This window comes from Pocillopora damicornis, chromosome 2, assembly GCF_964200805.1.
Source record: "Pocillopora damicornis chromosome 2, jaPocDami1.2, whole genome shotgun sequence".
Lineage (NCBI taxonomy): Eukaryota > Metazoa > Cnidaria > Anthozoa > Scleractinia > Pocilloporidae > Pocillopora > Pocillopora damicornis.
Window position 1 is genome coordinate 4,441,135 of NC_142671.1, and position 13,883 is coordinate 4,455,017.

Below are 13,883 nucleotides of genomic sequence, written 5' to 3' on the forward strand. Positions count from 1 at the left end.
CGAAAAATCAAACTAAAACTTAAAAGACTTTGATGGCCAACATCTTTCGTCGTACTGATTAAAAAAAAAGACCGTGCGTAGTCCAATTAGGTTAGTGACCATACGAGTGATTAACCAAATTGGACGACCGTGAAAAGCGAGTCCGATTTGCCGACAATTATGATTACTGACCGCATGGGATGAGACGACATCTCGTTGTCAATTAATTGTAACAACTAAAATATCCGAGGAAAGCAAAATTTATTTATTATAAGAACTTCTGATTCCAATCGTTAATCACTTAGCCATTACAATTTTGAAAAAGATAAAAACTAAAGTGCTCTAAAGACAGCTTCCAATATTTTTTGAACCCTCAGCTTTGGATGGCATGCCATTTCTATGGTTACTGTAATCAATTCTGTTATTGATGGATTTATTTGAGCTTGCTCAATTTGATTGGCTGATGTAACTGTTTGATTACCAGTGTCCGATTACGACCAACTCTCCGCTTACAACAATATGAAGTTGTAAAAATTAAGGCAGCTCATCCACCAATCATATTGGAGGAAACTGTAATGGTATGATATACTAATTATAAGTACAGTTTAGCATGGCAAATATTACTATGATAGTCAATTACGACGCGCATGCATGAAGAATATTAAGGCAAGGTGATCGCAAAAATGTATTTAAGTCTTGCCGACTCAGTCCCATTGTGTGAGCTGCAGCGAAAGAAGTTTGAAAATGTTGACTCACAGTGTTTTGAACGGGAATTTATACGTTTTATTACATGGCCTGTATTTAAATTTTAGTGAGATCGATATATATTTTTCAAAAGGACAATTTGAAATGTTCCTATGACTTCAAGAACTTGCCTTCCTCTGCGTGTAAAGAGGCCAGTTTTGCCTTTCCAGCTGTTCGGCATTGATATGTACCTTCATCTTTGTTCGTCTTCTCGTTTATAAGCTTTATGCTTAGTATGCTGTGGCATTCTGGGGCATCTGAAGTTACAATGACCTTCACCCTTGAATTGCCTTTTGAAACATTTGAATCACTGTTCTTGTTTGGCTTGGAATGACAGGTGGCAGTGAGGCTGAATATTCCGTTGGAACTAACTGAATTACTTTCATTTTTTAGGCCTTCTCGCTTTTCTGTAAAAAAAAATACAATTAAAAGGTGAGGAGAAATGGATGCTATGTTCGGAAAGCATCTGTAATAATAGAGCAAGCGGAGCAAATGTGACACTCTCTCCATTCGCGTTGACTCAAGAGGCATAACCTTAGTAGTAATCATAGCTCATGTTTCAATGAGACTATTTTAGCAATTAGTACAGAGCCAAGTGAATTTCCTCTATTTGAAAAATCATGTCCTTGTCATGGAGATCTTTAAAAAATATTTTCTACCTTGTTTCCACATGGATGAAGTCAAGTCCTAGACACAAACTAAACCGGGTCGCCACATAAGGATGGCGACTCCTGATTCTTTTTCACCAACGACGTTCTTTGCAATGCACTTACATTTTCCATAATCTTCCTTCTGTACATTTGTTATTTTAAGCGGTTGTTTTTGTCGTCTTGAACAAGACATGCTCTGAGTATTTTAGAGGATATAAATTATTGTCCCTCATCCACTGAGTTGTTGGCCTCGGAAGACCGTTAGCAGCACGATTAAAAGTTACGGTGGAATTAATCAAGGCACTTCGGTTTACTGGATGTTCAACTAACTCAGGTATATGGGTATCTCCAGAATAACAAAAAACATGTTTATTCTGGTATTTGACAATGTGTGGGAAACTCAATAGAAGGGAGTAGTTTTGTAAAATATGAGAAATCCGAAACGTACGTGGAAGAATTATTTTACCGAAAAGGCAGAGAAAGGGAAACTGAATAGAGAATAAAAATCAGCGCACAGTCTTAGTATTTAGCTGTACATTTTAATTGAATTTCGATAACATTAATATTCCTTTTCACGCTAAAACTTCTCGTCTTCGACGCAAAAAAAATGCTTAGCCTATGAGGCTGCTTAGAGTGAGTCGCTTACTGCAGATCAGATATTAAAAATGGGGTCTAATCTGAGTCAATAAGCGGAAGTCAAGTCGGAAAGTTGCTTAGCTAGGGAGATGATTTCCCAGCAGGATTCAACTGATGCACTTGAGACCTAATATCTCGCACAGGACGCTCTACTGTTAATAAATGGTTAAAACTTGTGAGGGGTCGTAAATGGAAAGTTTTTTTCTCACCTTTTGGGCTTAAGAAGGCCGATAATGATACCTTTTTTCCAACGCTGTTCATTGCCACACATTTAAATGCGCCAAAATCCTCCTTCTTCACTTTCGTTATGAAGAGCTCACTGTGGATGCTTTTCTTGTCCTTTGCACTTGAGTTGGATTGCAAGGTATGAAAATCATCGTTCTTGATCCATGAGATACTTGGCTTGGGAAGACCAGTAGCATTGCAATCGAAAGTGACATTGGAATCTATGTAAACACTTTGATTCCTTGGAACCTCTAAAAAAACTGGTGCAGCGCCTGGAGGGAAAGTGTGCACTTGTATAAATACAATCAACTCCCACTAAGACGACACACTCGGGAATTGGAAAAAGTGCCCGTTAGTAGAACTGTCTGCCTCCAACAGCTCGCTTTCCCGCTGAGAAATGGAGATGTAACAAACCTGATCCCAACTGTTCTGTTGCTCTGTCAATTGAAACTCATATTTTGCTGATTTGCAACGTCAAGAAAATTTTGTTTGCCTAGAGTAATAATTTATCCGTGGGGTTTCGCTTACGAGAGATCGCAAACAAAAGAAAACTCGCATTTTCAATTTCTAAAGTGTCAGCGTCTGTCTACGAGAAACCGGGAGGCAAAAAAGGGATTGAGAAAAGTGTCCGTAAGTAGAAACATCCGTTTACGAGAGTGGCCGATAACGGGGAACTGACTGTTTACGCTTTTTTCCATGGAGATATAAGGTTCACCGGGATTTGAGAGAGAGAGGAAAGGATTCCCTTTACATTTTCCGGCCTTAGATGACTTAAATACTACAGAATAGCAACGTTTGGCCTGGAACCAGTTCCTCTTCCACAAAATATGAGTCACAAAGTACTTAAAGTCAATTGATTCTCTTGACATTTAATTCAATCATTCCTTTTCTGGAAACTTATTAAATAAACAAACAAACAAACAAGCAAACAAAAAAATAAAAATAAATAAAGGGGTTAAGTTTCTAAAGAAACTGTGGTGCTCCGTCGGTGGGAGATTACAACAAGGTAATTTGGAATCCTCAACTGAGTTGAAATGTAAATTGGCTACCGTAAAGAGTTTCAAAGCCAGCGTTTCGAGCGTTAACCCTTCGTCAGAGAGAATGAAAACAAAAATTTAATTATTCAAGGTTGCCTTCCGTGTCTTGTAAGTCAATTGTCAGTTATAGCCACTACCTTAATGTTGGACTCCCATATCGACGAACAAGGTTCTCTATTCGAAACTATCACTTACACTCGATTATGCATCTCGCATTTTGAAAACTAAACGAGAAATAAAAATACATTTGCCATCAAGCGAAACCCAATGCGCGATATTCACCTTTCCCAAACAAGGGCGTGGGGTGTTTAACGTCACGCAAACAAACAAACAAACAAAAAAAGGAATAAAAAAAGACTGATAAACGAGCTATGATGAAATACTTAACTATTGCAAATGATTGCCTTGTGCAGTGTTTGCTATAATGATTGCCCGCTTGGTAAATATAGTGGCCAAATTCGTCTTCTGTCAGATTTTTAAACACCAACGGGCAGCTGAATTTTCGTTTATACGCAAATATGCTTGAAGGCTGCTGGCATTTTGCTCCAACCTCTGTACCATTTGGGTTGTACCACTGAATATACTTGACCCATCTATTCATATATCCTGCATCTATAGTTCTCGGCTCCGCTTTACAAGTCAGAGTTATGGAGGCACCAACGGCTAAACTGACATTTTCTGGACTTGGAGAGATGACGACAACGGGTCTTACTGTACAATAGAGAAAACTAGCTCGTGAAAAAAATATTAGTAAAATATGGTTATCTATCTCTATTCCAACCGGGGAGGACAAAGATGAGGAAAAAAAATTATAAAATAGTAGGGCCATTCTTTTCGTACCATGGGGTTTCACTACTTACTTCTAATGTTGGAATTGCACGTTTCGCCTTTGACAAACGGAGGATTCCATAAAGTGCCGGCGAGAGTCAGTAGCAACATCCACTTTGTTGCTTCTCCCAGCCAAAAGTCACCCATCATTGTGAACTGTTGAGAAATGTGTGTCGAGGTGTATCCTGAGGCCTGCAAATGGGATTGTCAATTGGAAAAAAGGTGTGAAAAATTAGCAAGGAGCAGGATTAGTTTAACAGGGTAGGAACAGCCACCTTAAGAAAACGCTTTTCTAACTACGTAAAATTTTTTTTTTTAGACAGGATTTTAGGATAGCTCCTTTAAATTGTTAAATCATAGAGACGAGAGCGAACCAGAAGGAATCATTAGCTATATCAAAAATATGACGAAACCCATTGTTGTGGGGTGTTTATTTCAACGATGAGTTTTTACACATTCATATGGTCTATCATAAAAAATTCTCTTTTTTCGTTAATTTCTATCATTTTCTCTGGTGCCACTTTTTCTTTTTTTTTAATTGACTGCACCAGATACCAATAAAATCTTAACTTCCCTTGGTTTACCAGTTGCCTGATAGTTAACAAGTGTTTAATTAGTTAGATGAATTCCAACATATCGGAGAAAAAATGTTGCAAATGTTCTAGTTTTGGAAATAATTGCCAACAACAGTTCCACGCATTCTTCGTGATTCTATGACATTATTTCTACAAACTCTCTCTCTCTCTCTTTCTTTCCCTTTCATTCTCGTATTCGACAAACTTTCTCTCTCTTTCTTTCCCTTTTTTTCTCATATTCTAAAATACAATGCCTCTCTGCGGCAACTTTCTGACTGCTTTCAATTTCGATTTTCACCGAAAAATTGAGAAAAAGACACAGACACTGCCGTGATATCACTGCTTAAGATATCACCTAGTATCATCATTGAATCTTTCATTCTTTACCAGTTTAGACGATGAAGGTTTAAGATGTTAGCTAAATTGTAAAATAAATAGCTGCTGGAGAAAAAAATCGTGTACCTTTAGAATGACTGCGTATCCAAGGAACTCAAAGGAATGAAATAGTCTCTTTTAGCATTGCTTGACATAGAGTAAATCCTTTTCCACCCTACTTGGATCTTTATTTTGATCATGGATTCACAGAAAATGAAGGAAATGAAGGAAATTTGAGGTGGACATGATTTTTATGGATCACACTTGTAAAAAATATGACTTCTAGTATGCATAGTCATGCTGATATACACGACTAAGAATAGGTTAACTTTAAAATAAAAAAATAAAAAAATAAACCAAAAAAAGGATAAAAAAAGCTAACTTTGGTAACGGCCTGTACAAATATGGAAGCTAAATCGTGCAGATAGTCCGCATAACCTTGTTAACTAGACATTTGCTACTAATTGATATGATATCTGACGGCTACGTGATTAATATTAGCTGAGCATATATATTTTTTGGCTTACGTGTAGAACGATTGATACCGTCAATTACATTTAATTACAACTGGCCTAAAAGAAATTTCGAAAACGTTATTCTAGGAAGAGGGAAGATTTTGCTTCCCGTCGAATTTAAACAGCCACCGGCTAAACATTAGCGACCTTGAGCAGTTAGAACGACAACGCCAAGGAAGACGCCGACACATTTTAAGTTGGAATTTTGCGTCTGACTAACTGGATGTGTTTACCATCTCTTAAGGCGCCACAAGTTAACCGCAGCATGACGTATGAGAGCGGCGTTGAGTTCCAAATGGAATCTTAAACAATTTGCCTTTGGCGTTTCCCATCTCATACCACCCAAATTTTGATGATTTCACGTTGCAGGGGACGGCTACGAAATGTACGAATATTGTTCTGCTGTTAGATCTTTTGTTTAGCTACGTCCTCGTTGCTGTCGCCGTGGACAACGTCGATTAAAAAACAAACTTATATCATACCCTCGAATCTCGCGATACTCTAAAGTCTTAAGTTTATTTGTTGCAGTAAAATCTATCTCGACACTGAATATGGAACACAGCTTTAAATTGGAAATAGAAATTCAAAAAAATTCGCCGTCGTCCTTCACGTTCCCTAGACAACGCAAAGAAAGTTACAAAGGTTTATGACGCACGAGGACAGCTATTGTTCTGCTCATCAAACCTCTTGTTTAGTGACGTTCCCGTTGCCGTTTCCGTCGTGGTTTCCTTAAACTCCCGGTTGTTTTTCTCTTGCTGACGCACAACGGTAATGATAGGTGTCACGAAATATTAATATTGACGAAACCGGGGCCTACGGAATCAAGTCAGCCATAGGCATTTGCTCCATATTTATTTGAATTCGGCAGAAGGCTAAACCTCAAATTTGCACTTTTTCTGAAATGCGATTGACTTTCGGTGCCAAATTATTTTCACTTCCCTGCTGATAAAGGTCCGGGTCTTGGCCAAACATTTGAATGAGTTATTTCGTGTATTTTAGAGAGAGATACGCTCGTGGTAGGGATTTCAATATGATTTCGTGTTTCAATAAATATATGCAAAGTTTATTTATTTATTTATTTATTTATTTTCTTATATTTTTCTTATTAAGCGCATGTGGAGGATCTACATCACTGTCGAAGTCAGGATCAATAATGTAACACAGTTCATAGCTTCCATATTCATTTCTTTATCCGCAGTTCTTATATATGATTTTCATATAGTTACACTGACAGTTTCCAGCATTCTAAGACGAGTGTAGTTTCCTAAAGAAATAAAAAAAACGTGCAAAGTGCATTGTTTAGTGATATGAGCACGCGGGAATTTTTAAGAACACGAGAGAAGTGCGGGGAAGCACGAGCTGAAGGCGAGTGCTTCTCGCACTTCTCGAGTGTTCTTAAAAATTCCCAGGTGTTTATAGAACTCAACCATATTGTTTATTTCTTCTATTAGTGTATCTTGAATTGCGCGCGCTCCTACCGATGACGTAAGCTGCGTGCATTGTATCTCAACAGTGTACTCTTGTGACGTAAGGCGCGTGCTTTATGGAAATATATACATATGTAAATGAGGCTAATCACATTATGCAGAATAAATTTCAAAGTGCTTTGATAACGAGTTTTCACAAATAGAACTAACAGAGAGGATTCTATGACAGTTTTTAAGTCTCAGCATTGTATTAATTGAAACTACGATCTATATTAGACCTTTTCCTACTTAAAGGGTATGACATAATTTGCACATTTTTACATATGCGTTATAGCTTGATGTTATCAGATTTACAGCTTCCGTTTTCGAAATTCAAGTTCAGGAATGGATTAACTAAATTTTATTCTGTTGGTGATGACATAAAGTGAGAATTAAGTGATTTTCATGCGATCAAGAGCTGATTGTTTATTACTCCACAACTTTTAATTTACAATGTAAATTGAGGAGTTTTTAGTTCTTGTTCATCTTTTATATTTAAGATTTGTATAACTTTTATTTCATGCGATATCCCTCCTTAGAGTTAAGCTCACTGCGATTAATTATCAAAACAAGAGAATGATGAAACCTTACTTTGGTGATGACTCGCTCCAAGAATTCAGGAACTGAGATGTCAGGCGGTTGCTGAATGATAGCGGTCGGGCAAACGGGCTAGCCTAATCGATAACTTTGAGTGACTTGCGCTCTCACAAGGCGCTTTTGTGACACACTTCAACCTCTGCGTATTGTTCGATGGATGCATTGTCACTGCCACGCTATAGCAACGTTGTTCATGTTTACTTCATTGAATCCCAGGGAAATAATTCATCTGAGAACAGACGAGGCAGCAGAGGCTTAAAGTGTATGGCTAACATGATGGGGACTCTTTGATTTTGCTCCTAGAAAATTAGAAACTTGACCTGTGTTGAAACCAGAGCGAAGAATAAAAACCCTATAAACGCTTTTATAGCCCTCATGTAGAACTGGCATGTCCTTAACAAATAAAAGACCGGAAGGTTGATGGCCAACTACTTGGTGATTCAAAAGACGTGGCGAAACAAGAGATATAATGAGCCGAACAATAGCACCCGACGTGCGTTTTGAACGTTGCATATTACTAAGCTTTCCTATGCCAAACAACAAGATAGAATCACCCACATTGCATGATCTGATGGCAGAAAGCAATATAGAAAATAGAAACTTAAAATTTTCCATCCTGAATTCAAAGCTGGTCAAACGCAATGCCTAATTCTAAGGTATAGCGCCGCAGGATATGATATACACAACCAGCCATGCGCAAAATACTAACTAAAAATACATATTAAATTTTTTAGTCTACTCCTTTCTCGGCGATACCGTGCCGACTGCTTAAGATACCTTTTGTTTTTTTGACGTGATTTTTGACCATCACTATGCTGATACAATTTGGATATCATGATCAAGATCCCGCTTACTAAATGTACTTAGTATCATTATGCCATTTCTAAATATTTCTTCCCGAACATAAAGAGAAAGAAAAGTAACGTCGCAAGAGCTAATCGCAATAATATGTGATTTGTTGGTTTTATCGATCTTTCTCTGACAATCCCACAATACTGGGTTGATCTACAGTTTTGAAATTTTTCCACAGGTTTTAAGTCGGCTCAAGTTCCCCAGGTTTCACTGCTAGACGGAATACTTGAGATGGAAAACTCGAGACGGAATATTCGAGACGGTCAATCAAAGGACACCCTTTAAGGATTAACCAAAGATACATAGGCAACAGACGTTTATAAAGTTTGAGTACAGACAAGCGAACAAACTTATCGGTTTCGAACGTGCTTTCGACAACATACGTTTATAAAGTTTGAGTACAGACTTATCAGCCGAACATCCTACTGTCCTCGACTAATCTCTTTATTGGTGGTTGGTGGCGAGAAGACTTCGCTTGGTGGCGAGTACGTTGGTGGCGAGATCGTTCCTTGGTGGCGAGTTCGCTGGTGGCGAGTCTGCTTGGTGGCGAGGTGACTGGATTCCACATAGGCTTGTCTGTCACCACAAGACGGCCTTAAAAATCACCGCCACCGATTTTTTTTAATATTAATCTGATTTTAGCACTTAACCCCGCTAAGCTGTGGATAAATTTGAAGACAAACTTTATTCCCACGGTCATGACGACCATCTGCATTAGTACTTACACTAATAGATCGTCCGTCTAGGGCGCACTTTTTCGTTCGCTATGCAACCGGATAGCTTTGAAAATTCTGGTTTTGTGTTTTAATCTTACCAGAGAACAAAACTGAATGGGAAGTCTCTCTTACCCGCTGCAATATTCGCTCAAACAATCTTCTGGTGTTATACCAAATTCTATGGCGAACTACTATACATACGTATACATATATATATATATATATATATATATATATATATATATACATACATACATACATATATATATATATATATATATATATATATATATATATATATATATATATATATATATAAAACATATACATACATATACACACATATTTATAAGTTATTCCACGGTTGGTGAGCGCGTACGATTTTTACACAACGAGTGAATGAAATTCATACAAGCGAACTAAACGCGAAATAACGTATTTATTATCTACATACCGAGATTCATAAGCGAACAGAACTCAAAGATAAACATGTCTTTAGTTTCTTTCCAATGAAACCAACGCACGGTCAAGCCGCTCCATAATTCGAGAGTTGCACTGAAGTGGCTTCCTTGTAAAATACTTTACATCTAAATTATCAAGCAAGAATGCTGTTAAAAGGCAGAACTAGATAGAATAAAATGAGACATCCTGAAAATATGTCGAAATAGTTCTACTAACCGTTATAAGGAACTCGCTAAGAAACTTGTTCAGCTTTTGAGGAGTCAATTCGTCCATTTGTATCGTCTCGCCTTTCAAAACAAGAAATTCGTGGAACAGAGCAACATGGTGTTTGGTCTTTATCTCGGTGTTTTTTAATTTTCCTGTCCGTCTATGAACTATTATACTAATGAGTCTAGGCTCTGAAGACGGTTATTCTGATTTGAAGCCATCTTTCCAAAGAAAAATGCGTCTAAACTCTTAGAAATGTGCTACTTGTCAGTCAAGAGGAGCGGCAAGCGAGCGAGCGACACGGTTTTGTTCATAAGTGAAAATAATGATTGGCTTTATAATCAGAGCGTCGATACGTCGTTTTTCACTATGGCAACGCTGACGGCGATAATTCTACAACTAGTTGATGGGGCGTTACTAACTTTATTCCAACCCGCGTAAACTAAATCAGTGCTGGTAACACGCCGAGAGAAAAAATTAAGGACAAAACACCCCTTAAATACTCACTAATAAAAAAAAAAGACCCAAGAGACTACAAAGCATACTAGTTCACGCCCATCTTGATACGACACCTACTACTGAACGGATCCAAAAACGCACAGAATACAAATATATGCTAAACTTCGTATCAAAAATATTTTGCTATTCACTGTTATCAAAAAAAAACCAATAAAATCGTATAGAACGCGCGATCAATCGGACTCATTTGGGTATAGAGATCTGACAGGGAGATAATCAAGGATCATGATCGATCTTGATACCCGATTCGCTAAGGCACAGACAAAACGCAGACTTCCGTTGTTTTAGAGCAAGCCCACAATACCGGACATTGCCTTCTCTGAAACGAAGTATAGTTTTTTGATAGGGATTTGCACTGTTGCAGTTTTCTTTCTCCCTTTTTTTTCCGTTTTGTCAATCTCGATTTTTATGTACTCAATAACAACTGATACGTATTCCCAAGTCGATTCATCCGTTCGTCATGCAGCCCACTTTATTTATATTAAGTTACAGAAAGCAAATAACTGAACGGATTGTTCTATACATTTTATTGCTAGATTTCACCTCGCAACTGATATAAACAGTAGGTCTAATGATCACATTTTATTCATGAAGTAATTGACTACATGTAAGTGGACTAATACATGTACGAAAGAAAGAGTTAAGGAAAGTCCACAAGTTTAATTTTCATTTCAGTTGTCATCGGAGCGCTTTCTCTTGCAGTGACAGCTAAATTACCCCAGTGGATAGTTTGCTTGGCCCAGACCCTGGCAGTGGTCTTGTTTTCCTTTCCACAATGCTGATAAGCGCCATTGAGGTTTGACCACACAGCACACTCAGTACTGTTGACGTACCACCAGCCTCCCAATATATTATGGGCACAGTGCTCGTTAACTTTATTCCGGGTGCCAAACGAGGAGCCATTATGATACTCGAGAGAGTCATGGACAGTCGCATCTGCCAACAATAACAACAACAACAACAACGATAACATTGATAATAATAATAATAATAACAGTAACAGTAATGATTATAATAATAATAGTAACATAATAGTAATTATGATGACAAAGACGGCGATAATGATACCAATAACAAATTATGATACCACTTAAATCATATATAAGGTGATGGTATAGTTATTAATATCAATATAAGTTCAAGGATGACGATATCGATAGTGAAGCTCGAGTTGCACTCAGCTTTGAATCGAGCGACTCTTACGCATCTTTCGTGCTCTATAAACTTCCGGATTGGTTCATATCTCGACGAATGCTGAAGTATAAAGCTCTTGTTAAGTAAAGAAGCGCAATAAAGTCGTTTGGGAGACATGCAAGTGCCGCGAATGCTAGTTATTGAGGATGTTGTCGTGGCTGCAGTTATCATGATTGCCTTAAGGAAGCTGATTGACTCACTTGCAATATTGCCGAGGTTTAGCTGATAATTGGCTTTCTCGTCTCCGATCCCGAACCACGAATATTCAGCGTAGACCGCTTTGTTCTTAACTCTTCCCAGATCTACTCGAAGTCTGTTTTCCGTCTCATTTTGCGATAAACCTTGTCCAATTTGAGCCAATATTCTCCAATAAGAAATTACCAAAGCCATGCTTGTAGTCAGCCCAATCGCGGTTAAAATCCAAGCAACCATCTAGTCTCCTCTGAAACACCGTCCATCCCCCACCTGCTGTTGTCTGATCACAATACACTTTAAAGGGACCTGAACCATCAGGGTCGATGGAGTAAACACCGCTGATTCTTTCAGCGCATTTGTGCAGCTCAGCACAATTCTTAGCTGTTGAAATTAAAATATTTAGTGGCACCGTAGTTAACGGTAAAGTGACGAGAGGTTCATTTCGGTATTTTGAAAATAACAGGCAAAGCGTGAAATAGAGAAAAGTGAGGGGGGGAGGGAAAGTAAATGGGTGGAGATTAAGAAAAGAAGGATGCATTGTCGAAAAGTGTTTTAAATTCCCGTTCCAGACTCTATGGTTCAAAAAAATTAAACATATGATATCTCTCTCTCCGTTTCACGGAATTTGCGAATAAACCTCTTTTTTCTCATGAGCGGCAAAGGCGTTTAACGTTTTCACAAAAGAAAAAAACATTCTCTGTCTAAATAGCCATAAACTTATTCTCTTACCTCGCTTCAAGCAGTTTCTAGGTCTATCTTTGTAGTCCATCGGAGAGGTACTCGTTGTTGCTAAACTTTGAATCAACGCAAAAAGACTCACTAGCAGCAAAATATTAGTTATTTTTAAGGACTTCATTATGAGATGCACCGGCTCACTCCAGGTTGTAAAGCAATACAACATGTACAAACAACTGCAGAAACTGCATGGTCGTAATATTGTATTTATATCTTCTCAAGCGGTGTCTTGTCCTTTTACGGAATTTTTAGGCCACTCCCGTGTCTCACGAAAACAGGAAATTGAACAAGTAAATGTGGGAAAAAAATTGAATTAAGAATTTATGACTGGGTCAGTGACACGTAGCAGGTTAATTATACTCGACAAAGAATGGAATCACACCTTAAAATCCACATTTCCTCACTGATTTGAAATGAAGGGAAAATATCGTTATGGATTGTAGCCAATAAACTTTTATTGAATTTGGCGAAGACGGAATTTCTATCAACTGGTTCAGGACAAAGACTTTTTAATCTACATGAGAGTCTCACAAGAAAATAAACGAAATCCCCTGTCTTTACTATGAAATCTCTCGATGCACATATTCATGAAAATTAAATGGGAACTTTCCTATTCAATACATTAAAAAAAAAATTTTAAAAAATATATTGCCTCTGGCATTGACGCCATATCATCAAACTTATTCAGTAACATATTTTGTTCTTTGCAAGAGGTTTTTCACTTATTATAACGCATTAATTCAGCGTCATTTCGACTACAATGTTCTCCATCACTAAAATGCTTTACATTTGCACTCAGCCAATAAAAGCTAAAACGTCAACCATGGGAGCTCTATGAACTTGTAATTGACTGATTGTTTAGGTAGTTGTGCCTCTAAGGGAAGTAGTTCAATATCGTGACGACTTTACAATGAAAACAATGCCAATTAACATAAACGTAACCCGCGTTCTGTCCTGTAGAAAGTTAAAAACTAGCAAGTATTGAAAAGATAATTGGTTGTCATTCATTTGATCGTTTCCCTTCTTTTCTTGTTTGCCCTGCCTAATTAACATATATTTCCGTGTGGGTTGTTCGAACAGTGTATGTAATCCTGTCCAGAGAGCGAAAAAAGGATCAAGCTAAAGGCTAACACTCATCAATCTTTGTTTAAGTTCTCTCTGTCATGGTGATGATTCCTCCTCGAAATCTTAAAGAGACTTTTAACAAGACGTACTTTTACAATCTACTTTCCATATATGATAAATGAAAGTAGAAAGCAAGGTGAGTCGGGAACCTATTGGTTTCTGACTCAATTAAATGTTCTCATTTCGTGATTCTTTCCCTGAGTATTAGTGAGAGCAAGTTACAATAATAATATTTTTGTGTGTGTGTGTTG

The 13,883-nt window shown here is 37.7% G+C and overlaps 1 protein-coding gene across 1 annotated transcript in view; it reads right to left on the reverse strand.

The window, feature by feature from the left end:
* LOC149049614 (peroxidasin homolog) overlaps positions 1-3,832 on the reverse strand; it is a 4,876-nt gene extending 1,044 nt beyond the window's left edge. The window contains exons 1-3 of the mRNA XM_089197398.1: positions 3,760-3,832; positions 2,219-2,506; positions 855-1,130 (exon numbers count right to left, since the gene is read on the reverse strand). Of these exons, the coding sequence (XP_089053524.1) occupies positions 855-1,130; positions 2,219-2,506; positions 3,760-3,832 (637 nt within the window). The remainder of the gene's footprint in view (positions 1-854; positions 1,131-2,218; positions 2,507-3,759) is intronic.
* Between the last annotated feature and the right edge of the window lie 10,051 nt (positions 3,833-13,883).